Here is a 27,657-nt window from a genome sequence, read left to right on the forward strand (position 1 = left end):
AAGTACTCTTATTTACACAAATTATGTATATTTATACATCTGTATGTTTAACAGAGCGTGTTTAAAAGTAAATGTTATTAACTGCATGAAAAAACATTAGTGTCTTCTACCCATTTTGGCTTGTGTCCTCTTTAAAGCTTACCTACAAATTGTTTTTGTTAGCAAATACAATAGCACACAGTAGAGCGCATACCTCCGCCAAGGCCACATGAGTCAAAATGCAATGAAATCATAATTTCTAAGAAATAAAACTGAAATTTAGATTCTTTATTCCATAGGAGAAGAATAACACTCATGTGTATATATGGAACAGATCTAGGATTTTCCTAAATCAGATGCCATGAAGGGGCCATGTTTAACACAGAGGGGCCAATTACATGTCTAGCATCCAGACACAACTCCGGATTCTGTAAGGTGAACATTTGTGTCATTGCAGTTTACTGTTTGCTCTGTAGCTTTGAGCAAAGAAACACATCATTGAAGATATTTAGACATTTTTTCCTTGTTAAAGCTCATTGTGTTCTTCAAAAAAGCTTTGAAAATCAAAACTCTTAACAAATGTCCAGACACACACACACACACACACAGATTATTTTCTTAGTATTGTCAATAAGATACTATTTGAGCTTTTAACCTAATATAAGTGTTACATTTTAGGTTAATATTTTCTAAGTTTTGCCTAGATGCTTTTCATTTGTAACCTGTATTTTGACACAAGCGCTATACTTATACTATTGCTACTACCACTAATAATAATATTAATAGTAATAATAATAAATATCATCATAATAATGCTGCTGTGTTTACGTTGTATATGTTCCAGTTAAAATCTGTGGGGCACTGACATCTGTCGGTGGTGCCTCTGTGAACGTCAGACCTGCCTGGTGTTGTGTCAGATTTGGCTTCCCCTTCAGAAACTTGTTTTTCTGGATGTGCGCCCTGGGCTCTGTAAGGGAGAGAAAAGACGCGGAAGATTAGACGAGTAGCGTGTGGTGTATTTACAGCGCAGCTTCCTCGTAGGAAAAACACGTGTCATCGTGTCAATCCTGTTCCAACGCGACAAATAACGACGGAGTGGAGAGCTGCTGCGTCAGGTGGGGGGGGGGGGGCACACATTACACAGGGGGTAAAGACTGCGACACAAATGTAAACAACGCGTATTGGAGACGCGTGCCCGTGCCCTATCTGTTTTAATGTTTATTTTTTTTATCATTATTTGTGTGTTTAGAGTATTCAAAAAACATCTTGACACCTTTTTTTCAAATATTTACATGATTATTAAGAGCAAATAAAAAAAAGTGTCAGGTGTGAGGGACATTTAAATGATTCAAAACAAGTGTTCACGAATCATAACAAAGTCTGTTTTGGCATTTTTTTAAAAGGGAAAGAAGTTAAATTACGTCTACTCCGACACCACGTGAACGCGCAGCACTTCCTGGTGGACGGGGCCGCAGCTCCGTGGCGTCGCAGTGAGGGCAGGCGGCTGAGGAGGAGCTGCAGGCGGCTGGAGAGGAGCTGCGGGCAGCCCGAGCGGACACAAGTCGAGGCGAGGCGGTGGTGTAACGCGCTGTGCTTAGGTTCAGCCTCCGGCGGAGTAAACATGGGCAGTACCGTGATGGAGTCCAACAAGCAGAGCGCCAAGAAGACGCAGAAGAAGCGCAGGAGTCTGCGGATCAACATGCCAGTGAGTCGGTGGAGTATCAGCTGGTTTAGCTTCTCATCGTGACTGTGTTCGAAATCAAAACTAGCGAAGACAAAGCTTGATTGTTGTCGAACTTTTTGCGGAATCACACCCGCGACTTTTAGCCCTTGTTTGTCGCTTGTGCTCGCACGTGACGCACCAGAGTTGTGACAGGTGTCTCTTCAGTGAATGTTTATTTCACACAAATATTATTTACCATATCGAGTCCATATCGGTAAGTTTCGCGATGTATGTGATATTATCAATTCAGGTTTTAGCTCCTGAGTTGAGGTTGTGTTTTTAAACTCTTCGAATGACAAACAAGTTTAAATCTGAGCTCGATCAAATTGTGTGTTGAGTGTCGCAATATTGTTTGTGGACTTTTTTATATTGACACTGTTTAAAATTGCATTGTAAATAATTATTGATATAGTGTTATCACCAAGCCCAAATTATTTTATATGTCGACACTTATCATCTCTAAACATTATCAATATGTCTGACATTAACTCTTGAATGTGACCTCATTGTTGTATTGTCGTTTGTCAATGCTGTTGACCTCTTTAGACAATTTCCCAATAAAAATGTCAGGAAACAAAAAAGCCTTGTAGTGAGGTCCTAATAGTGCTGAGCCATCAAACAAGTACTTGATTGCATTATCATTTTCATCAGTAGCAATATAAGCAAAGTCTCTATATATCAATATAATGCTTATTATACAAGAAAAGTGAGGAGGTATAACACATAAGTGATTCCCCTCAGATTTGTAAAATATTTTAGCTGGAAATAACGTTTCTGCCATGAAATTGTTGCACATCAACTAAGCTACAAGAAAACGTATCACTGCAACCTTAGTATAATAATAAATTATTGTTTAGTAATAAATATATATATCGACATATTGTAAGGAAAAGCAAGTAACACGACCTAAAGAAAACATCTCAGAAGGGCCGACCTCGTCCAAACCAACGAGTCATGACTCATCACGGCCACTATACTTAGGATCTTGGTTTATTTGACTTCATTTCAGTCGTCAGGTCCGATTAACAATGAACTCTATTGACCAAGTGGGCCATTTGTGCCTGGGGTTGGGTGAGTGTTTTCTTCACAGGCCTCCAAGCCTTGTGAACTGAATGCTATTATTGAACAAAAGTTCTATTGAGCATCTCATTGATACTGTGAGAACAGTTTGGTGGCTGCTATAGTAGCTTTAACCAGCCATGTTTTATGTTGTATAGAAAAGCTTCTTGTCAAAGTGCAAGAGGCATTCTCGGCTATATTCATGCTCCCGTGATGTTTGCGTGATGTTTGTCGTCAAGCTGGTTGTAATGTTCCAGCCCGGTATAATAGAGTTACACAGTGTAATCCCTGGCCTCCAGGGGGCGCTTTGGCAAATTACAGACATGCCATTCTCTTTATTCTAAGCGTGTGCACCATCAAAATGATTGAGAAGCTGTTGTTTTACGGTATAAAAAACGCCCAAGTGTTGCTAACTGCACGTTTTTTAAGAAAACTGCAGACACACAACCCTGGTATGGGGAAGGCGTGGTTTGCATTGTCTTGCAAAGGTTCCTGCTGTGGTGAAACATGTGTATCTGCAGGAGGCACGAGAAGCACTAGAGTAAAAACAATTATCACTTTCCCTCGCAGTGATGAAAAAGAGCTCTATTGTCAGTTTGGTCTTCAAACCAGGTGAGACAGCGTGTGGTGGCCAAACTGGCATGGATGTTACCTGTTCTGACTTGTTGTTTTGTTTCTCTGCTCTATTTCCTGGAAGTGAGCTTCATCCTTGACACCCAGCTCTTTTCTATTTTTTCTATGTGCAGGACTTTGGTGCGTTTACCTCACCACAAGTGGAGACGAGCTGCTCGACAAAAAGTGGCGCTCAGACGGTACAGAAGTGATTTCCATGTCATTTGTTTTTGTGTCATCGTTTACTTTCACTTACTTTCTAATTGTCTCTGTTCCTCAAACTGTCTTTCTCTCCCACACATGATTTACCTTGTCTGTTTATCTTTGAGCACATTTAGACTTGGATTTAGGAAAGCAAAATACTACCCGAGGCCGTCTCCTGCCAGCCCTCACTGGCTCACAGTAACTCTACGCCCACTGTGTCCAGACATAGAGAGATCACATGCAGGAATACAGGAAATTGATTTTTCTAAAAGAAAGCAACCTCTTCCTTCAGTCTGCTCTAATTCATATGAATAGGAATAATCTTTTACTGTGCGTCAGCCCGACTACATATTTGAATGACACCGCAGTAGCATTTGTGCGATCACGATAGACAGAATTGTGACTTTTGTTGATAGAGATGCAGACAAAGTTCTTCTTGTTGCTTCACTTGCCTTAACAACCTCTTGCACAATGTTAGAGTCAGAGTTGTTGGCAAACAGAGGAGATGGGTGTGTGCTCGTACTCCTATCCGATCTGTCAAAGGATTGGTTTAAAAATGTGCGTGTGGAAGAGGGCAAGCCCTTAAACAAATACCGTCCTGAGCAATGTCAGGATTTCACACTGTGGTCAATCTTGAATGCGACCGCAACCTAATTCTCAGCTAGTTGTAGATATCGTGGTATTTCATGATGACATAAGATGGACAGGCGCTACGTTCACAAACCTACAGAATGATTGTCAGGGGTTCATACAATAATGAATAAATTTGACATGCACGTGTCAAAGTGTTCCCTTTGGTGCTGTTGATCTTTCAGCACTTTAAGGGTCATGTGGGGACAAACAAGATCAGATGGATGAATTTGATCTTTTGTATCTAATATGGCTAAGATACGCTATTTCTATAATTGCTTTTAAATTAAATGTTATTTCTTTAATTCATCTAGGACCACTGCTGCCCTGCTTTGGCATCCATGGTATTGTTTCTCTGCAGAAAATAAGCTGCACACTGTTTTGGTCACAACAAGGTTTTGGTTGGTCCCGCCCCCAGCCTCTGACGTAGACAGCTCTTTGTACAAAACAGGCAAAGACTTGGTGCCGGCCTGGAAACCAGGTTTTCTGAGAGAGAGCCAGTTCTTTGGCTGGTGAAACACAAAGAACTTGTTTGAAGTATAGGCACTGGGTCCGAGTTCAGCCCTGGAACTGTCTCGGTGGAAAAGGGGTATCATCCTGTATTGACCATGAAAAAATATTTTTTTTATTTTATAATGAAATATATTGTTTAATACCAGTTTCTGAAAGGAAAACTGAATGATTATAAGAGAAACTGACCCAAAACAATGCTCCCATTTTCAGTTTGATGTGTTGCATTGATTTGTTTATGAATGTATTTCCCTTCCTAGAGGTACAATAGTTATTTTTGCAGTTTCAGCTGATGCGTTTAGTTGAGTAGTTTCTACTGTATACAGACTATTACCTGTCGACACTGTTACCGAAACACTGTAATGTTACTGTAGCATTTTGCTGTTTGTGGTAAATATGGACCCTGATCAGTGTCAATGCTTCACTGTATCAGAGCGCACAAATAGTTAATAGATGTGTTGATGGCGTATCCGAGCAGGCCGCGGTGGGAGGAGGCTCTCGCTGTCTCCAGCCCTGGGCTCTTTTTCTTTTTTTCTCTCTCTCTCGGTATCTGCAAACCGACTAATGGAGGATTCCTCTGCCTGTTTACAAGAGGCAGACCTCGAAAAGACAGAGTTATAAACAGAGAAAGTCATAATGAAAAACAATGTCCCTGATTGTCTGTTATGTACACTGTTAAGAACCTGTGCTGAAGGTGATGTTGTATACTGTGGTGGCCTTTGATTGCACCAGACAGGGCAGGATATCCTATTCACAGGGGAAAACCCTCGATTTGTGTTGTGAAAGAATCATCTCAACTCACAATATTGGAGCTGAATTGGCACAAATTGTTAATATTTCGTTTTTTTGTTTTTCTTTTTGTCAAACAGAAAATGAGATGTAAACCCGGTGTCAGATCATCACACTTTTTAGCTGCTCTATCACAGGTCTTAATGACATTCAGTAGGATTTGGTCACATGAGAAACACGTGGAACCGAAATGTCTTATCTCTCAGTTCACAAACAAAAGGGAGATATGGACCGATGGAGGTTGAGCCTTCTGGGGAGACTCTGGGATTTTGTTTGGTCATATTCCTTTAATGTAGGTCACAGGGGGTTATCTTATGGTTTTAAAGCTCTTTAAAATCATTAAGATTTATAAAAATCTGCAGCGGTGCAGCACAAAAGTGTGATTTGACATGACCCGGGTGAAGAAAGAAAGACCGCTAATCATATTGTTGGTTTTTCGTAACTTTTATCTCATTTGCTTGTTTAGAAACGTCAACAAACGTCATGAAAGGTCATGAACAAACCTCATCAGACTTTGCACCCACCAAGTGTTAAAATGTGGCTGACCAAATAAAACATAGAAAAAGGAGAAGTGACCAGACAGCAGCTCTGTCCATGAAAAGGGCAATCAGTTGCTTTCATTTCATAATAAATCTCTTTACAATCGCTCATTCACTGAGGCCTTTTGTTTTGGAAATATTCCGTGCAGAGTTTTTCACATTTGAAATCTGTTTTCCTAACTCTACCTCCTCACTCTTTCCCTCAGGCAGAGCGACTCATCCGCTCAGCGAGCCCCAACTCAGGAGTTTCTGCCAGGAGCCCAGCCAGCACCCCGCTGCCACCATGCCCTCAGTCTGCTCCAGTGCAATTGAAGATGAGCTCCGGTTCGCCCAAAACCATCTTCCCTTACCCCTCCCACCAGAGCTCCCCACCCAAGTCCCCCCGCCGCTTAAGCTTCAGTGGTATCTTCCGCTCGTCATCCGGCTCGACACCTTCGAGCATCAAGATCTTCTCTAGAGCCAGAAGAGGTGAGTCCAAGATCTCTCGTTGCATTCTCTGCCCAATCATGATGAGCACTCATGAAGCAGACACAGAGAGAAACTGCTGTAACAGCATTTAAGAAGTTATCTTTGTTATAAGTCGGATACAATCTGATGATATCTTCTACTGAGAAGAGCAGATGTAGGACCCTAACCATCAACGGAGAAGTTGGGAAACCCTGCTGGTTCCATTTCATTTTGACAACGTCGGGGCTGCATTTTAGATTTCTGCAGCTGAATTTAACTCCATGTTCCGCCTCCTGCACGCTCTACCTAAGTGCCCATCACATGAATGTTCCCGATTCTGTTGTTGTGGAGATGTCAGACAGGGACCTGATCTCCTGCTGCATTGGTTATGTCAACAAGAACCTGTACAACACCTGACTGAGATCAGATGATTGGCTGCGTTTGATAGAGCTGACTTGATAGAGCATCAATTTTACAGTTAATCACAGGGATCATTGCAAACCCACTGCTTTGTTTGGTGGTGTCCTACAAGCCAACAGGGTTAAGGTCCACGTCAGACAGATGGCCGATCACTTGCGTGCCGACAGATGCTCCTTCATGCTCGTTCAACTTCTTATTGACGTCAACAACTTGGAAGGAAATGTTTTGCTTTTTTTATTTTCAAAAACAAAGGATTTTTTTATCGCCCAATTCCTTGCATGGAGCCCTGGATTGTAGAGCCGGTTTGTAAGAGTGAGATACAGACGTCCCTCAGATGGGCATACAGCCATACTGCATATCTCTATTAAAACCCAAGATCAAAATAATGGTAAGAATGTTGTGTTTCAGGAAATGCAAATGAGACAGACGAGGCAGAAAAATGGTCCTTTTTGTTTTAACAGACCAATCAGGCACTTGTCCAGCTCACTGTGTATTTTCGGGTGGCTGATCGTTACACAACAAAAACCAGCCTGTTCCACATGGCAACAGCCCCGTTCACAGCAGCGTCCGTCCTCCACAGGATGAGTCATATGTTTTTGGCCTCGCGCTCATTCTTCACTGTTTCCTCGTAGAGTGTCGGTTTGGCACTATTTGGTGGAACAGCTCTCTGAGGGCCAGACCTCAAGCGTCAGCACGCTCGCTTGCTCTGTAGATTGTTATTGATGGAAACCGAAGTAAAAAAACACCGACGCACACCAATGTGTGTGCACGGCCTTCTGGGGCCAGCTGCTCAGGATTACCAGTGTCTGATGTGGTTTGGGACCTTACGTCCTCTCCAGTGGTTCAATAACTACTGATGTCGTTTGAAGCGAATGCTGGCCAATGATTACATCAACAATCTATAAATGAATATCACACAGAAACCAAGAACAACCCCTTCTATTTTTATTAGTGGGGTGTTTTTGTAGACCCCAGTTTCGCCACAAGGGTGTGCTCAAGGCATAATCTTGACTTCCAAGTGGGTTTCACTATTTCTACCAACAACATTTTTCTTTTTTCAATGTAAGCAGTGGAGTTTTATTACGAATTACCAGCGTTCAATCCTGAGCATGTGAATTTGGAATCTTTTGCATATGATTCATTGGATAGCTAATTTTCACTTAGGTGCATTTACAACAACAACAACAATAATAATAATAACTTATATTTACATCATAGCTATAATGATAATACCCTTTAATTCTATATTTCTAACCTTTTAAAACACAGCTACAAGGTGCTTTAAAAGTTAAAAATGAAAAGTTGAATGCAGAGATCACGATGAGAAAAAAAGAAAAAACAAGATAAATTAAAACATCGTAAAATTACTAAAATATATGGTCAGATCATAGCTAGGAGAAAGCACATCTATAAAAATGTGTCTTTAAGAGATATTTAAACGAGGATAAGGAGTTTTCCAGATGGCTCTCCTCAGGGAAAGAGCCACCAAAGAGCCCTGACAGAAAAGGTCTGTTCACCTTTGTCTCTATATTTGCTACAATTATAATCAGAATACAGTCCAGCTGTTCTTAATATGAGTTTTCCCATCGCCTGGACATTGTCAGTCTCTCTCCGCTGAAGGCAACTGTAGCGCTCTCATATCCTTATCTGGAAGTGACCGGACTCTCAGGAGCTCCTCACACAACCCTGCAAGTTTTTTTTCCCCCTCTCCCCCTCTCACTCTCCCCGTTGCTACCGTGTTCTGTATGTTGTCAGTAAATAAAGGAACTGGGCAGTTTTGTCTTTTTCCAAATTCACAACACACAGGCCATACAAGGCCCGGGTGATTTTTTTTGTTTTTTCTCTTCTAAGCCGCGGCAGAGTTTAACAAAAAGCACCTCGGAGACGTGGCTGTGTTTTTGTAACCCTAAACAGTATCTGAAATCATCTTGGATCTGAAACCTAGCAACCCCCAATGCAAACGGGAGCGATTTCTTCACTGATATCGCAGATCCCCTCACTCACACTGGGCCATTGACCCACTGAGCAGACGGGAACACTTGCATAACATGTTAATTGAGATCTGTGCTGGATATGCTGCAGCCAATGTGAGCAGCAAGTACAGAGCGGGCCATCTGTTGAGGGCAGGGCAGGCGAGCGGTATTGAATGGAAGCTCCCTGATCAGCTGACAGAATATGGGATGTCCCCTCGCTGTCATCTGATGGGGGGGGGGCTGCCTTTGCGTTCTTAAAGGTCAGGCCCCCAAAAGTTACGGACAGCTGACTGTACAAATGACGGAGCTGCAGGATCACCTTCCCCCGACTACTGAAACCCTAACCAATTTATTTACAATCCATAATAATGGCCGAGCTGCGAATTTAAGAAGAATGGAATGGGGAGGAGGTTTTTTTTATTTCAGAGGAAACTTTAAATGTGTGTAACATTGTGTGAAGACGCAGTGAGACGGATGTGCTTGTGCTGAGTACACTCTGCGGTGGGGTATGGGGGGGAGGGGGTGGGGGGTGGGCAGTGTAAGACGTGGGGGCGGGGAGACGTGCAGCCCCGGCCAATCGCTGGCGTAACCTTCACAGACTGGCCTCCTTTTACAGGCTGCTGACACGGGTGCTATATTAGAGAGATGCCACCCACAGCTGCACCTGACAGTCTAAAGCACTGACAGTGCTGAGCGAGAGAGGGTGGGGGGGGGAGAAACGCTGTGCTCTGCCCCAGTTGTTACTTGGATCATTTCTCTGCCGAGGCTGTGTGGAATCCACAGCTTTCATTCTCTCTCCGAGTCTTTTCCTTAAATACAGTTCACTGCTTCCTGCTGTCTCTGCGCTCTCTCGCCCGGCAGGAGCTTTTTTTCTTGAACATGCAAGCGTCGTATTCTGTGCGTACCCAAAACTGCTGACTCAAAGAACAAGGAGAGGTTTATGGAATAGCCAAAGTAATGCTTTTCTCCTGCAGATTTGTGTGAAATTAAAGAGGACCATCACATGCCAGCTTCCGACTTTCTTCAAGGACCAAACAGCCAAAGACAAAACCACTGTCTCATTCTTGTGACTCCTCTTCAAAGCCATCAGGTTTTGGATTTCCTGCACACCGTCATTTCTGTGAAACCTTCTCCACCTGGAGCCGTCTCTGCGCCCCCCATCTCGTGATGGTCAGATTCAGTTCTGAGCGAACAACCCCCTGTGTTCCATGAAGAGGTTTGGCAGCCTGAGGAGGAGCAAGAAGAGCAAGGAGCAAGATGGGTTAGGAGGGAGGCATCAGTCCGAGGCATCTTGTCTGTCGGGTAAACTGCTGTGCTTTCCGCCTTAATCTTTACAGTTTGCTTCATTCATCAGCTGTTTATCTCAGGTTCAGATCTTTTAACAGACAACATCTAAAGTTCTTCCTCAGCAGTCTGATAGTGCAGCTTATTAAGGATTTAGAAGGATTCAGAATAAGGTGTTAGAAATTCCTCCATCACAAACAAAGAGATGGCATCTATGTTTTATTTGGTATCGGTCTAATGTATGTGCTGAATGTTTGTTGTAGCCTCGGCTGCTCCATATAGTTCGGGTGTTGGTTACGCGGCCGGTGTCTGGTTTAACGTGACGGGCGTCAGGCAGCCGGCCAAGTGGTAAAACTGTGCAGGAGAGGTTTGCCATCACTTCGCTAAATTAACAAACACAGATGCATTCAAATCACTGCAAATATATCGAGCAGCGTGCTTCATGCAGTGCAATTGAAAATTATTGCAGTGATTTTAAATGCTGCAGATGCAAAGTGAAGATATTAACTGAAGTCTTGTCGCATAATGCAGTGAATGAATATCTCATTTTATTTATGTTGTTGTAATACTGTCATCGCGTAGGGAGTAGGTTGTAGCCACACGATCTGAGTTCAGTGTCATAACTCTGTCCCATATCCACAGGGAGACTGTCCAGAATAGCTGCTCCATTTAAAAAAAATCATAATTTTTTTTTTTTTACTAAAATAGACAGGAAGCATTACAGTAACGCCTTGATTATTGCGATGGTGTTTTCTCTGGTCTTCTTTAGAAAAACCAAACAAACGTTTCAGTCTGTACAAAATTTAGCAGCTCAGCTTTTCACTAGCACTATGTAAGATATATGATTACATCAACCTTGTTTTATCGTTTCTGATTCCTACCCTGTTTATTTCAGGATTGATTCATCGTTTTTACTTTTAAGGCTCTTGATGGCCTGGCCCAAGGCTATACCTCTAATCTTTTTATTCCATATTTACTCTTGCAAGGCCCCAAGGCTCTGGAATGAACTGCCTGAGGAAATAAGGCTGTCTAATACGGTCTTGGTTAAAAGTTAATTTCTCGGAAGATGTATTCCTAAATTAACCTGGGGGGCCAGGTTATTATTGTTCTTTTATCTACAGTTATTATGGCCATTATTATTTATGTAGTACCTTGTGTATTTTAACCATTTTGCAGCCTGTGCACTTTGTGTTGTGTCAAGTTCTTAATACTATTATTGTTATTATGAACCGTGACCGAAAACACAGACTCAAACAGAAAAGTGCCGACCACCATGGAGACGAACTGGTTATTGTTGGCTTGTAATGCTTGATGGGAGAAGCACTGGGACACGGTGTGAGGCGTTTAAGTGGCACTTTATCACAGTCTTCACAGCTCCTGATTTAGAGCCTCTCTGACCTCGGTGGAGGAGATGAGAAGAGCAGGGTCCTGTCATAGTGATGTACGCCTATATGTGGCTGTGTAAGATGTATGGTTAATTGTAAAAGCAGTATACGGTGTGGTGACACCTCCGCTTGAATCATCAGTCTTTTGATCCAGAGTCTCCATATTCCATGAGAGATGCAGCCGTGTTGCTTATACTGCTCCCTGCACCCTTTATGAGATGATATTAGAGGCAACAAGTCCCCGGTTTGAGTCCCGAACCATTTACTGCCTGTCACTGCTCAGCTCTCCTTACCTGCATTTCCAGTCTGTTTTCACTGTCCTTACAAATACAGGCACAAAACACCCCAAAAAAAAGATTTAGCAAAAGAAGTTGACATTCACATGAGGAATTTCAGCCAATTAGAGGACATGTGTGTTTCTTAGCAACACTTTATGTCACTTTAAATTGCGACTGCTCGTTTAAAATGTTACGCCGCAGCCCAGTTTGCACACGTATGTGATTTTGTGAACCTGAGGTGCTAACCCGTCACATCAGTTTTTACCGGGAGCCTGTATTATGGTGCACCTAGCATATAAATCTGAGAAAACCTCGGTACCTCTGCCATTGATTACCACGAAACTTGGTGGAAGGCTGTGGATTAAGGAAGAAACTGCTACATTTTGGTGTGGATCCAAATCAGGGAGCCGATCAAGCATTTACAAATTTTCTTCAACATTGTGAGAAATTTTTCAACTTCTTCCTCAATTTCTCAGAGAATATTTTATGAATCTCAATGAAAACCAATCAGGTGTGTTTTTAAGGGACTGATATTTATGTAAGTGTGGGTAATTTGGTGTTGATCCAAAATAAAATATCTGGATCCAGTGAATTTAAGCATTCAGAAGGGGGATGTTTGGCCTTGGAGGAGTTCTCTGAGCTCTCAGTGTCATTCTAGTTGCTACTCAGGGTCAGTGACTGGTTTCTATATGACAAATTGCTTCATTATCTACACACAAGTTTGAACCAGTGCATAAGGTATCTTGTGTTACTTCCCAGAGGTGACACTTTCCTTGGGCCTGTGTCAGCCACTCTACCGCTCTGGTTCTGACACTTGAGTCACTGCATGTATGGAATCTGCAGCTATATCTTCACTCTGAAAGGTCATATCAGGTCCTGTAAAGGTTGTTTTATTATATAATGCATGTAAATTTGGATGCACTGCTTAAAGCAAGGCATCCATTTCCTGTTTCCTCTGTGGTGTCTATAGCTGCCCCCTATCAACCAGGCTCAGGAGAGGGCTCCCAGTCCTTCTGTTATCTCCTCCTGTGGAATGTGCCACAACAGCGTGGCTAAAATAAGAAGACTACACGGCGGAAGCAGGGCGCGCCAAAGAGGGCCGGTGCACGCCAACTAAATGTCAAGAGATAATTTGGAGTGCACTTGGACAGGCGAAGGAAAATGGTCTCACAACACACCTTTTAACAAAACCTATGTTAAGAAAGGAGTAAAAGCTTATCTGTAGACATGAGGTGATTTGACTGCACTAACCGAGTCACGATCTCAGGTTGGTACATATGACTGAGGCAAGTGGGACGATTCACTGATACTGTTTTCATTCAGGAGTCTTCATGTGACATCTACATACTCTTGGCTTTACTGTCTTGGACTTTTGAACACGACAAAAGTCTCATGGTGGAGGATTTGTAATGTGAACCGTTTGTTCCACATCATCCATGTCCCTTCGTTGGCTGCAGCCTTAGAAATACGTCAGCCAGGTGGAGCAAGGGGCAGCGCGAGTATCACATGTCATCATGCGTAAGATGGGGACATCTGATGTGAAAGAGTTTGTTTGAATGTGGGGGGGGGAGGTTATGTTCCATGTGTTGGACACCTTCCCCACGTGCAATGTCACAGTGCGAGCTGCGTCACAGACAGCTGACTGCTGCGATGATGTTCACGTGGTAATCGGACTGTTCGTTGTGGAGGCAAAAGACAGCCAGCATGATGAATCGTTTTGTCTGCTCCCAAATTTGAGAGAATATTCGATAGATGTTTCCTTAAAGCAGTCAGAGGGATGCAGCGTTTTTAAATAATGTGCCAAGGGGATAATTACAGCCTTGAGTTGATTCTGATGAATCTCTTTGCTATCGTCTCATCTTGTGATTTGTTTAAAGTTTTTTTTTTAATTTCTGTTTCTTCATCATCCATATTTTATTTTCAGAACACGCAGCCAATTTGTCGGGCTAAAAATTTAATGAGGTCCCACCCGCAGCGAACGTAACAGGAGCTGTCACCGGTCGCTCTTTGCCTCCTGATCCCTCACAGGAATAAACCCAGCTCCTCCTGAACGGCTGCAGGATCATGTAGCACGAAATGTTTAGGAAGAGCAGGGAATTTAGAAGGTGGATTAACAAAAATGAAAGGCTCTCCACACCCACATCGTTTTTTCACTTCTGGCTAATTAGACTCAAGCTCAGGATGAGGTTGGGGGAATCTGCTGTAATTATATTTCTACACAGAGTCGTCAGGTAACAGGCCAAATAGGCGAATAAAGACAACATGGATGTTACGGTCTATTAAAAATGGGGAAAAAATCTATTAAATCAATTGATATTAAATCTGATATTAATTGATAATATGTGGACTTCATTACGTTTAATCTAGATTTTAATTTGAGCCTGACCGATACATGGCTTGATCGATTTAAAATCAGCCAGTACCCATCTTTCACATTGGCATTTCTGTTAGCTGACTTTATATTCAGAATAAACAATGCCCAACAAGATGTGCATTTATGTTTACATTTCCTTTTAAAAGGTGTTACAGTCCAAGTTTTATATATTTGGTTGTATTTGCAAAAATATACATGTGAAAACTTGATGATTAAACTATTAATATTTACCTATATGGTTAAACTGTAAAATATCAGGATTTATTACATTTCTTTGTCATAAGTGTTCGCTGTGGGAGGTAGAACTGGACGTCCTCGCACCGATGAGTTGGTAGTTCGATCCCAGTCTCCCTAACTCCATAACCAAATGACTAGTATTCGATTGATGTCTGATAGAGAAAGTAGATGCACATAGATGCACTGTGTCAAAGCACTTTGAGTGCTCATTGACAATAGAAAAGCGCTGTATAAACACAGGCCACTTATCATAACAGTAGTTAAGGAGTCATGAGTCATTGCCAATATGTCGGCCAATATGTCTGTATGAGAAGTCTTTTGATTCCTTATTTCGGCATCAGCCCCCGACAGTCTACATCATCTGCTCTGCTATTAAAATACCAGTCTGTAATTACTTTGACAGCACAATGCAGCCTGTGTATAACTTGTTCACATGGAGATTTACAATAGAGATAGAGTTTTTTGATGCCTTTCAAACACACTGGGTAGAAAGTAATAACAGAAACTGCTCACTGCAGTGTAGCCTCACACTTATCACAAAAATCATAATGTTTAGTTTTTAAGCAGTAACCAAGTGTATCCAGTATGTTTTTCTTTTTGTAAATTTTAAACATGATGCCTTTAATACATCTTTCACGTATATCTACATCTTACATTAGCTAATTTAACTCAGTTTTCAGGCTGCATTTGGTAATCGAGGTTAACAGACTGCATCACAGTCTGTCAGCAGCCAGGGTTTATCTCTGGTATCTGTGTTGTTTCTCAGCACACACGGCCGTCAGGCCCTGATGGATCAGATATGCATTCCTTCTCTGTTATAGCATGTGACAGCACTGATGCTATCTGCAGCAGCCACAACTTCAGCACCTCGGCCTCGCCAGCTACACCTCAACAAGGTTGATCCGCTGCCGTTTACATGTTATTTTTTTACGGTTCTCAGCATCGATTTGTTTGTTTGTTTGTTTCCACCACCCCAATATCAACAGTGATCACCACATGATGATTTCTGTTTTTCTTAAACTGGTAACATTTTTCGCTGTCTAGCTCCCTCTCTCACGACAACTCACACATTGTCATCAGACATTTAGGAAGTGAGTTTCGATCACACGTGGGCACAGGGGACACAGTTTTAATTCCAGGTGTGAAAATGATATGAACGGACGTTAACACCAGGTCTGAACAGAGTCAGAAAGAAACCAAAGTTGAGGTGTTCACGCTCCACCTTATTATCTCTGTCCGCAGCCTCTGGACTCTCCACACCACCCACCACCCCGACCCAGGTGGCCAGCCAGCCTGTGTTCACCCCGGAGGCCCAGCAGAGCGGGCCCAGCCCCGAGCGCCTGGAGCCGAGCTCCAGATCCCGTTCCCACTCCACACCTGCGTACACAGGACAGCGTCTCTGCCTCCCCTCCACCAAACCCCCGATCCCCTCCTCGAGCCCTGTGCCAGCGTACTCTACCTCACATCAAGTGAGTCACGACGAAAGAGAGAGTCACTGTTTGTAAGGAGTTGTTTAAATTGCATCGCTAGCTATTTTGAGAATTTGAGTCAGGACATTTCCTTCACTGAACTTGATCTCTGTGGCTGTGACACAGTCCTTAATAGATGTGACTTGTTGCTCGAGTCAGAGATGTGTCATTCTTAATGTAATGTGGAAGGCTGAGCATCGCCTATGGCTTCACAAAGTTAGTGCATCTTTCAGTGTTTATGATGCAGCCAGATTTCACAAGTCATGACCGTGTCCTGGAGTGCAAAATAATATATGCATGAAAGTATTTGATTGTATTTGTTGCTTTTACTGAAAAGAAAATTGAGGCAGAGTTTACAGGTAAAAAGCTGCATCTTTAAATTTGACTTTCATATTCTGAAGGAATGGTCAAACTCATTGGGTCATGGGATGTTGAAGCTGAAAAGTATTTTTCCTTTGTGGCCTGACATGCCTTTTGTATGTGAGTCATGTGCTGTTTATCAGTGCTGAGTCAGAAGGGTTTACTGCACGGTGGTGAGCAGAAAGCACAGATGATGCAAATCTCTTTAGTTCAAGCTATAATGCTCCAGCATGAGGTCGTGTCAACAGACCTGTGTTTGATAAATTTGTGTTTGAGCATCAGCTTCACGGTGGTAGGTGTCAATATTGTTTTGGCATCAAGGCAAAATCTCAACCAGCTGATAACAAATCCAGTGTCAGTCACAGGACGGTTTGTTAGGATTCAGGCGTTCTGAGTCATGATGTGGGAGCAGTTTCCTGCAGCTGGTGAGGAATGACTCCACGACCATCTGTGCAGATTTAATGAATAATTATCTGCAGCTCTGTCCGACCGGTCTGCTGTGAGCGATTGTGGATTCTAGCCAGAGAAGGTAGATCGATATTTCATCACCAGCAGTATTTACTGTTGATATTTTGACCCAAGGACTCGTGGTTGAGGATGAGTCGGCGTCCCTCAGCCTGTCACTGACCCTCCTCCATTATCATACATGTAAAGAAAGTTGATATTGTGGTTTACTTTTTACAGAATCCTACAGTTTAAAAGCAATCCATTTTATGGATTTGTGTAGTTCTGCCTCCCTGGAGTTGTGTGTGGTGCCTCAACCAACTGCGTCGCCCTCTGTGCTGCAGCACGGGGAGATTTATGAAAGTGCAGTAGTAGTTTTTTGGCAAAAGAAGCGCTGCGTCACCGCCGCAGGGCGACACGCCGGCTGTTTCACATCCCGGAGCAGGTACGCAGGCTTCTCACACTGCTGCAGTGGCCTTGTTGTGAACACACCAGCAAAGTGGGAACTGAGGAAAATCATATATCAACAAACGCACTCTGCGAATGCAAATCTCTCAACATGACACAGCACATTTCACGCTGGGAGCTCGCCCGTGCAGCCTGTGAAATGCTCATAAAACACACACATTTGTCATGTCCTCTTGCTGCTGCTGCTGCTGGGACTCAGGTGTTCATGGTGTCGGCCATGTTGCTGGTTTTGTCAGATGGAAAGAAACGTGAGGATGTGACAAGGCATCCCCAGCTTCTTGCTGCTTAGCAACGCGAGGGATTTCCTAATATGGTGAGGCACCCCTCTGCATGGAGGGGCGTGTCCTCATCGCGTGGAGCTTCCTGTTTGATTTTTTTCAAGCCACCCCTACGCTGCACGTGAGGCTGTATTTACCTTCCGCTGAGTGGTGTTCCGTGGATTGTTGTTCACACAGTGAGTGTTGTTGGTCTAGTGAAGTGAAGTGGGTGCGTGTGGTGGTTGTTTGAGCAGCGTGCACACGTCAGATCTCCCTCCACTGCAGCAAATGGATCAGGACTGTTCCACTCCGAGATGAAAGGGGTGTGTGCTCCAACAACACCGTGTCGCTGAAGTTGCAGCTCCGTGTTTTTGTCTCGTCGCGTGTTTGCATGTGTTCGATCTCGACGCGTGTTTAACGGAACACATGATCGTGTGCGGACTCGGGTTCTGTTTGAGTTCCTGTGTCCTTCCTTTGCTGCTGGTGTTCGCCTCCTCGGTCCGTGTGATCGCCGCCGCCGGTTGGAGAAGTGGCTTCACGCTCGTGTTCATTCACTATTTACAGCAAAGTTTTTTTTTTAGTCGTGTGTCGTCGCGAGGATTCAGCGCAAACTTCCTCCTCTGTGTCTCTGTCTCAGGTGTCCGGGTTATTCGAAGGCATGCTGGAGAAACTTGAACTAGATGGTGAAGGTAAGTGCGATCATCTGCTGCTCTGTGTTGTCACTGCTCCACCGACTCACCTCCTGCAGAAGATGCGAGTGCTCCTCCATCGATGGAGTAAGAATAACTAATTGTCATGATAAAGGTGGGAATATCTTCTAAACCTGCACTGTAGGGAAGTGGATGGGGGTTGTGCAATGTGTCCAGTTCTTTGTTATATGTGTTGAAAGGTTGATCAGAGCGTCAGGATGGCAGTTTAATCCAAATCACACGTATGAAGATTTAAAGAGTGTGTGCTGCCTCCGTTCACACTGATGGAGCGAATCATTCTGTGTGAGCCGTGTCACATGTGAGGGATTCCCTCCTATGATAAAAACTGTATTGGACAGATGCTGATGCAGTGTTTAAATTTCTTATCTAACTTGATTTATGAAAAGTTGTGCTGTTTGTCAAGAGTTTAAAACGACAACCTTCACACATCTGTCTTTAAATGTGAGGTTTAAATTTGTGATGGGTTTCTGTCTCGTTATTTAATACGATTAAATGTCCATCAACTTTATTTTTCTAAGGACCAATCTTCCCTGCAGCTGGCCTTCATTATAAAAAATGTCACAGAGAACAGACAATAGATATATTAATGAATTAATACAGATGCTTAGAAACAATCTAAAAGCTGCTCATACATAAGACCAACTCCCCAGACCTTTTTCTGTTTCTGTTATATAATAATAATGTGAATCAATGAGCGGAGCAAATCTTTACATTCAATGACCTTGGAATGTTGCATGCTTTTTACTTTGATCATACACTTAATCATCATTTGAGTCTCTACAAATCAGCAAGTCTGCTTATCGTTCCCTAAGTGGGAAAAGTGATTGTAATCTTCAAAGTGCTGCCTTCTTCTTCTTCTTCTTCTTCTTCTTCTTCTTCTTCTTCCATTCATGTTTTTCCACTGTTTCCGTGCTTGTTGTTGCTCATAAAGGAGAATAATTATCAGTGGGATGGAACAGTGCAGTGGCAGTAAGTGGTTCAGAGCCGTAATGGTTGTTTAGCCTCTGAGACTGTCTTTTGTTTCTCGTCTCTCATTATATATTCCTTTAATGCGATTTCACCTTCCTCCTAAAAGTATTCTCCTGCCTCTTTCTTCTTCTTCCAGCTGCTGAACCTGAGAGTGATATTTACATGCGCTTTATGAAATCCCACAAGTGCTACGACATTGTCCCCACGAGCTCCAAGCTGGTGGTTTTTGACACCGCGCTGCAGGTGAGTCCTGATGTCTTTGGAATCGCACTTTTTACGGTTGATCATCAGCAGGTTGAGACTGGATTTTAAACAGAACTTGAAAAGGATGTAATGTGGGTCAGAGAAGAAGTCATTAAACTCTAATGCTGATCCGGATCAGGGGGCAGTTCCAGGAATTTGTTTTCACATTCTTTAACATTACGAGTAAAGACTGTTTTGTTCTGTTTGGAATTCTGCTCTGATTTTCCTAGAGAAGAATTAATGGATCTTGATGACAAACACATTTAGTGAACTGATATCTATGAGTGTGTAAAATGTTTTTGTTGAAATCAAGGGAACTGATGAGTTCATTTTTTATTATAGCACTTAAAGTGCTCGACATACATTTTCCAGTTCATGTCGTTTGTCAGAGTGCTGCAGCTCCTCATCAGCAGCATCACATGAACCTTCTTATAATAATATTTATAATAATATGACAATAATTTTAAATGTAGGGAACCGCTACATTTACAAACTGCCAATAGTCAAAACAAGGATTTAACGTAAGAAATCTAAAAACAAGCTTATACGATGTTGAAATGGCGGCTTATCTTACGAACCTGAAGAACCTGAGTTAATGTTAAACTAAAATGAAATAAGCAGGATTGTTGTGCCTCGGAGCAGTTTGTTTGAGATGTTGTCATAAAGCTGTTAAACAGTAATCCATTAGAGGTCTGACCGCTTTGATGTGTAGATCTTCAACCACTAAATCAACTGGAGAGTCGAGAGTAAAGAAAATACTAAAACCAACACGAAGCCATCCATACTTTGTGAACAGAGGAATAGATTTTGTCGACGCAGTCCCATGAATTTGCCGACCATGTCAGGTCATGACTGAACCTCCATTAAGCTTCGAGAGGATTCTGGTTGTTCACTGATCAGCTGGTGAGATGTTTCAGCTGAAGAACAGATCATCACATACGCAAGTATTTTGTATAATCCAGTTTTGTTTCCTTTCACATGTTCACAGGTTAAGAAAGCGTTCTTCGCCTTGGTAGCAAACGGCGTGCGAGCTGCCCCACTATGGGACACAGAGAAGCAAAGCTTTGTGGGTAAGAACCACAAAACCTGTCTGGAAATGCACTTTATGATCTTTATGTCTTTCCTTATCACACACTGATAGGAAATATAATGTCCTTTTTATAGGGGTTTCGATATTTTTAAGAAGAAAAGATGGAATGTTTTACTTGTTAACAGTTTTCTAGCTTAATAAAATTAGTACTTTTAAGTATTTAGACCAAATTAGATATAATATGTTACTATTCGTCATTACAATGACTAAAATCAACCAGTTCTAAGTTATCTATGTTGTTTACTCTCACTGTGGCAAATATTCAAATTGGAGAAATGCAAACTTTTATTCAAAGTAACGGGAGGTTTCATTTTGTTAGCCTTTTAATTTCGTCTAAACCACTTTGCCCTTCTCTTACTGTAACTTCAGAGGCAAACAACGGATGACCAAGGAAAAACACTTTCACACAAAGATGTTTATATGTATTCTCATATGTTTATTTATTTATTGCTTATTTATAAAGTCAATTAATTGGATCCCAGAGTTCAGTCCACATCGTTTTGATCCATTTAAGTTTAATAAAGGCAGATCTGTTTGGAATAGAACATTCTAGTTAAGAGACGGAAAACCACACTATCGCTAAATCAACGAAGGGGCAGTGCTGTGTGTTAACGGCGCTGGTCATGGGCTAGTGGAGCATGAAGCTATATTGAGTAGAAGTCATTAGAGCTGTCATAAACCATTAAGCACAGCAATGACTCCTCTGTATTGACCCTCGCTCAGACAGGTCGGAGAAAATAAAGCACTGCAGCGTCTCTGAAAAGTCAACCTCCTGTTAGGGTCAAAATCCAAACCACCGGTGAATTGGCTTTTGTTGTGCGGCATGGAGTTTATTGCAAGTCGGGCCTGTGATGAATAATGAATGTCCAGTCAGCGAGAAGATAAAGCAGGGCGGGGGGGGCGATGTGTTGTTTGAACCACACCCTTGTCTCTTCTACCCAATTGCACAACGCCCACGGGCACGGTGGCGCTTGTGTGTGTTGTTTACAGATGAAGTGTTTTTCACTGCTCGTTTCCATTGCAGGAATGCTGACCATCACAGATTTCATCATCATACTACACAGATACTATAAGTCACCGATGGTACGTCCACTGCACACCTTTGCTTCTTATCACATCGAGGATCTCCCCGTTTAGTTGTCAACGTTTTGTTTTTTTGTGTTTCAGGTGCAAATTTATGAATTGGAGGAACACAAGCTGGAGACGTGGAGAGGTGAGTGTCTTGTGTCCGTGTTTCAAAGCAGAATTTAAAATACAAAAAGAGAAACTAAACTTTCCAACTTGTTTCCGCAGAGGTTTACCTCCAAGCAACGTTCAAACCTCTGGTCAACATATCGCCCGATGCAAGGTACGTGTGTTATGGGATCTGCTTTGGGTTTGTCTCTGTCAGCTGATTTTATCTTTACTGTGCCGCCTCTAACCGGTCATTGTGTTTGTTGTGTTCACAGCCTTTTCGATGCAGTCTACACCCTCATCAAAAACAAGATTCACCGCCTGCCTGTCATCGACCCCGTCACGGGGAACGCACTTTATATTCTCACACACAAGAGGATCCTCAAGTTCCTCCAGCTCTTTGTGAGTTCATCTCAGTCGCTGTTTACTAGTGTTACGCCTCCACAAACAAACGTCCCAGTGTTGTTACACTTAAACAGGACTGATCACCGGTTCTGCCTGTTTTTAAAAAAATGATTTATTTCCTGATGGAAGCTTCATCTTTCCTCCTCCTTCCAATGCCTGTTGCCCCCCTGTGGTCAATGTGGGTATTACTAAAATCTTGTTTGCCCTGATGAACCGGGACAGCGATTTCATTCGGTGTCTCCTTGTGTTTCTGTGCGTGTCCCAGATGTGTGAAATGCCGAAGCCAGCTTTCATGAAGCAGACTCTCGGGGAGCTCGGCATCGGCACATACCACCAAATTGCGTTCATCCACCCGGACACACCCATCATCAAAGCACTCAACATCTTCGTGGAGAGACGAGTGTCTGCTTTGCCGGTGGTGGATGATTCTGGTAAGATCACAAACACTTGTACTAACATTATACGCTCTTTTAATCAGCATTAAGTTAAACGTTCATGTTCTTCCTTTTCTTACAGGCAAAGTCGTGGATATTTACTCCAAGTTTGATGTGATTGTGAGTTGAATTTTCTGCAATTCCCACTTTTCAATAAGAGACAAAATACTGAATATTAGAGGCTATGTGGCTCTGTGATCCATTGTCTTACCTTGATTCATTTATGATGCTTGTTCATGTTTGTAGAATTTGGCTGCTGAGAAGGCGTACAACAACCTGGACATCACGGTGACGCAGGCTCTGAAACATCGCTCTCAGTACTTCGAAGGAGTCATGAAATGCCACAAAATGGAGACATTGGAGACCATTGTGGACAGAATAGTCAAAGCTGAAGTGAGACACCCTCGCAGTACATGCTTTAAGAAAGTGTCCAAAATCAAAAGTACAACCGATGGTCACTAAGCTTGCTTTGCGCTGGGTTAAAGAAAAAATGGGCGAGCGAATTGTATGATGTGAAGACAAAGTTGACAAATCTGAGAAAGACTTCTTTATGAGTCCAAAGTTTGTGCCTGAACACAAAAAGAACCGGAAATGTTCAACGTGAACCAAACCCAGACCCGTCTGCTTGGTTCCAGCAGAACAGAGAAACTCCAGCCAAGAGACACAGACCCACTCAGCACTGATTTCAGATCTGATTGCTTTAACAAGTTATGTCAATTCACAAGATTTGAAAACGAAACTGAGGCTTATCTAATGTAACGTTGGCAGCTTTCTTCCCTGTGACTGGTCCCAGTTCACATAATCCTGATTTTTCTTTTATTCCCCTCTTGCTGATTGAAATAGCAGCATGGCTGACTTAATCCACCCTGACCCCTTTGTACTATCTTTTTTAAAAGTCCACATTTGTTGCCCTGGCTGCTAGTGATGCTAAGGCTAATTATCTACTCTAGACTTGTTCATTGACCTTATTTCCCGGCCTGCACCCTCTCATCCTACAATGTAGGAGCACACAAGCATGAAGGAATGGGGTTGGATCTTCTCGGATCCACTCGGTTATTGCACATAATGCTTAACAGACCTAGGACCTGTGGTAATAGAAACCTACCTGGAGTCAGGTCTGTATAAAATCTGTGTCAGATCACAGTCTTACGGTTCAGGTGGACCCGTGAAGAATTCTAGACGGAATACAAAGCCTCAGTTGTCACACAATAGAAGGCAGCGGTACAGAACAACCTTACAGTTCCAGAAGACATTAAATACTCTATTTATACATAGTATTTTCCATTTTGCAGAAGAGGGAGGGGTAAATAAGGGATTGGTTTTGGACACAACCATCACCTTACTAAATCTGGGTTTTTTTTGTTTCATGCTAGGTTCATCGGTTGGTGGTGGTGGACGAGCGCTCCAGCATCGAGGGCATCGTCTCCCTGTCGGACATCCTCCAGGCTCTGGTGCTCAGCCCTGCAGGTATAGATGCTCAGCATTGCTAGCACCACCCCCACCCTCCCCCCATTCTGCCCTGGACCCTGAGCTCTCTCCCCCCCCCCATCCTGCCCTCTAACCTTGCCCCAGGTAGGAAACGCACCAGGTATTGCTCGCGGCTGCTTGTGAGGAGGCACGGTGTCCGTCCTACTGGATGCGTCTGTGTGTGGAGTTTTGTGTCGAGGCGAGGAGTCGGTGCTCACTGACAGAAATCTGCTGCTGGTTCATCAACGAAATCACTGACTAATCTCCACCTGATGTATTGAAACATACTTGAAACATCTTTGGTAGTTTTCGATGTACGGGGGCTTAGAATAGAATAATCAGTTGGTTATAATGTTAGACAGATGGAGAGAAACAGATTTTCACATATAGTGCAGCAATATAAATGTTTTATTCTCTAGATCTGAACGCCGCCATTTTGTGCATTCAGAACCAGAGTCTGTGCAGTGGCGATCGGGGGATGGAGCCACAGTAGCAATGTCCTGCTGATACATGCTCTTGCTATTTTTTTTTTTCTTTCTTATCTTTAATCAAAACCACGGCCTTTCAGTTGGAGAGCAGGACTTGATTTCACGCTCAGTTTTTTTTCTTGCTGTCACTCAAACCCCTGCGCTTGCCCTCAAACAAACCCTGCCTGTGCTTGGATTTCCTGAGCTCCAGCTCCTCTACTCGAGCTCACTCTGCTTCTCTGCGCACGTGAAACCTCTGCTCTAGGATTTCTCCTCTTCTATTGAACGTGTGTTGTGTCTGATGTAGTTTAAGCTGCTAGAATTTGGTTTTAGATTTCCCCCCCGAAAGCTGTTAACATGGTGGGATGTGACCTGTTGCCTGATCTGTTCATTACACAAGACGAGTCCTTGGTTACCACAATACACTTTGTGGTTCAGTTACAATCATGCTCCGTGAGGCCGACACAGAACCAAACTGAAAAATGGAGAATACTTGCACGGTGGTTTGAATCATGAATATGAGGTTTTGAATGTGCACTGACACCCGGCCCTGTGCAGAGGCTTTACATATTATATATTCTGCTCCGTTTTGCTGGTAGCAAGCTCCACTTTGATGTGAATGTTTTGTGTTGATATGCTTGAAAGCAAAATTTAAAAGGAAAAAAAACATGCCTGCATAATTTCGATGAATCTTTAGCATTTGAGGCTGCTGTGTGTTCAATCTGTGACTCCATCAGTGCTCTAAATTAACCATGACGCACAAGTGTTAACCATCCACACTGGTATGTTTATATCATGGTATGTTTATATCCTGATTTATATATTTTTGCATTAACACAACCTCTGGAAGAGAATCTGCTGCAGCTTCTCACTGGCTCTGAACCAAGTCCAGTGGGGCAGCAGTTAAAAGCTTCAAATAGAATGAGAAATCTTGTTTTTGAAAGCACGAAGCTCCATTTAGACGTCTTCATGTCTGACATGTCGTCCACATTAAAAGCTGGCAAAGTTACACCTCCTTCTGCTTTCATCGACTTAAAACTGCTGCTTGTACTCCCTCAGAGATGAGGTGTTAAATAACATCCGCAAAACGTGATAGAAATGTCTGTATAATTGCGTCCGGACTTTCTCCGAAGTTTGCTCTTCACTCAAGAACAATGCAGCCGGAGATCCTTCAGATGCGCGCACAACAACATGGAAATCTCCAGAGCCCTTATCTCAAAAAGCTCTATTGACATCATCCTGTTTCATCCATTCATGTTTTGTTACTTTCCTTTTTTACGTCCGTCATGTTTTAGAATCCACTCACCCACTCGCTCTCCGTGAATCCTGAGTAGGACTCCCTGCCATTTTCTCACATGACTTCATTCGAACATTTTCCAGAGATCTGAGTAGGGGTCTGGCCTGGAGAAACTCCAGAGAAACTCTGGAGCTTCTCGCTCTGACATTTGCGTTCTCACATACAACCACTCCGGAGAATGTCAGGAGATTATCTGGAGTTCAGTGCATGTCCGAAAGCAGCTTCGGTCTAAATAGACACATGCTGGTTTGGAATGCCGCAGTGAGATCCTGCAGCAGAAATTGGAATCTGCATAATTCTTAACGATGAAAACATATATGAACTAACCGTAATCCTGCCTGTTCCACAGTTTGCTTTTTCTCTGTCGTGTGCTTACCTGTTGCTCTCCCCTCCTTCTCGCCAGATGCCTGTAAGGAGGAGAACCTGACCGTGTACGAGGGAGGAAGCGTCAGCAGGAGCGGAGACGTGGTGGAAGTAAATAAGTCTGAATTTGAGAAAGTGTGCGGCCGAGCGAAGCCGGTCTGAAGGTCCCAAAGAGGAAGAAAGAAAGAGAGAGAGAGAGAGAGACGCCTGCTGCAACTGATGCACCATAGAGGCTTGGACACCAAAGAGCTAGACAGCTGAGTGAAGTGGACTCCCTGCACTGACGATTGATTTTCAGATTGGTTTGGTTTGAACACTGATCAGATGCACACACATTATACTGTATATAAACACACACACACACACACACACATACAGAGATACATTGTGTTTTCCTACCGGGGGAACGTCGAGACAGGTTCTCATGAATTAGGGCTTCAGCGTTTCGGGTTCGTACGGTTACGATCGTGCTGCGGTCATCGGCCGGTTTTTGCCACATGTCGTATTTTAAGCGGGATCACGTGTCTCTTGCGGGACAACGCTCTTCTCCCTCAGTGTTTCCACTGCAGGGAGGTGATGAACAGTCACAGGTGCAGCTTTTTGTTTGGTAGCAAAACTGCACGATGTGGCCATTTTACGACTGTTTGAAAAAGCGATTAGCAAGTGTCAACATGGAGCGTTCCATGCCCAGTCTCTATTTGTGCCTTTTGGTTGCCCCGCCCAAAGAAGGTTTGATTGATGTTGTCGGAAAGTGCAATTATTTGTCATTTGAGAAACGGCTGCAGTACAGATGTGTAATATGAGAAGTTGTAGGCAAAATGTTCCTTCTTCTTCTCTGAGAAATACAAATTCTGCTGTATAAGTTTTCCTTTTCTAAGTAAAACGCAAAAACATGTTCTAAGATCTTACTCTGAAAATAATCTCAGATGAAATCGATGTCATTGTGACGGCGTTCAGATGCTGAGTGAGTTCCTCTCGCTCTTCTGACATCAGTACATATTTAGACTCACTGAGGCTTTAAAGATGCGTATTTGAAAATGATGATGGCAAGACTGAAATGTGCTGTTTAGATGTTTCAAACTTTTATTTTCTGTGATTTTACTGCTTCAGATAATCTTTTACTCAAACATGCAAACCAACCGGTTGTTCTCCGCTGTAGCTCGACAGGACTCATCTCCATATACGACTGTAAATAGGATTTTTGTTTTTTTGTTTTGTTTGTTTTTTGGGGGGGGAAACATGTCACAGAAAGCTTTATTTTTATGAATGTGTCAACCTGTTTAAAGAGACTTCAGTTTTAATGTTATTTTTGTAAATATATTGTGGCAATATGTCCAGTTCTAAGAGACTTTGTATCTGATCAACATGTACTGTAAATGTAGAAGCATGAGAAACCTACACTTCAGCAGTATGAATGTTCCTTGTTTTACTTTTTTCAATTTTTCTGGGCTGCAGAAAAATAAATGGACACTGAATGTACTTTAAAGCTGCGTTCATGTTGTTTCGTCACCGTCAGTTCCTCCAGAGACACCTCCTCGTGTGTAGATGTGAGGTGTGTTTCAGGGGAAGAATTCATCATCCTGCAGTTTCAGGTTTCA

The 27,657-nt window shown here is 42.8% G+C and overlaps 1 protein-coding gene and 1 long non-coding RNA gene across 3 annotated transcripts; one reads left to right on the top strand and one right to left on the bottom strand.

Moving 5' to 3' along the window:
* Window positions 1-252: 252 nt before the first annotated feature.
* LOC133968173 (uncharacterized) lies at window positions 253-1,513 on the bottom strand. Its single transcript, XR_009924096.1, has 2 exons — window positions 1,401-1,513; window positions 253-946 (listed from the first exon to the last, which is right to left on the bottom strand). It is a non-coding gene; the product is annotated as an uncharacterized LOC133968173 (long non-coding RNA).
* On the top strand, window positions 1,450-27,545 carry LOC133968163 (5'-AMP-activated protein kinase subunit gamma-1-like). Of its 2 annotated transcripts, XM_062404052.1 has the most exons (16): window positions 1,450-1,684; window positions 3,508-3,573; window positions 6,252-6,513; window positions 15,686-15,912; window positions 18,079-18,130; window positions 19,257-19,363; window positions 20,352-20,433; window positions 21,478-21,536; window positions 21,621-21,666; window positions 21,747-21,801; window positions 21,902-22,028; window positions 22,297-22,462; window positions 22,548-22,585; window positions 22,712-22,858; window positions 23,839-23,932; window positions 26,100-27,545. In XM_062404052.1, the coding sequence occupies exons 1-16, from the start codon at window positions 1,601-1,603 to the stop codon at window positions 26,219-26,221; spliced, it is 1,734 nt and encodes a 577-aa protein (XP_062260036.1). In that variant the 5' UTR covers window positions 1,450-1,600; the 3' UTR covers window positions 26,222-27,545. The 2 variants fall into 2 exon arrangements, with proteins under 2 accessions (XP_062260036.1, XP_062260037.1); XM_062404053.1 differs by lacking the exons at window positions 1,450-1,684; window positions 3,508-3,573; window positions 6,252-6,513 and adding an exon at window positions 9,620-10,187.
* The last annotated feature ends 112 nt before the right edge of the window (window positions 27,546-27,657 follow it).

The sequence above is a fragment of the Platichthys flesus genome, chromosome 14 (assembly GCF_949316205.1).
Source record: "Platichthys flesus chromosome 14, fPlaFle2.1, whole genome shotgun sequence".
Lineage (NCBI taxonomy): Eukaryota > Metazoa > Chordata > Actinopteri > Pleuronectiformes > Pleuronectidae > Platichthys > Platichthys flesus.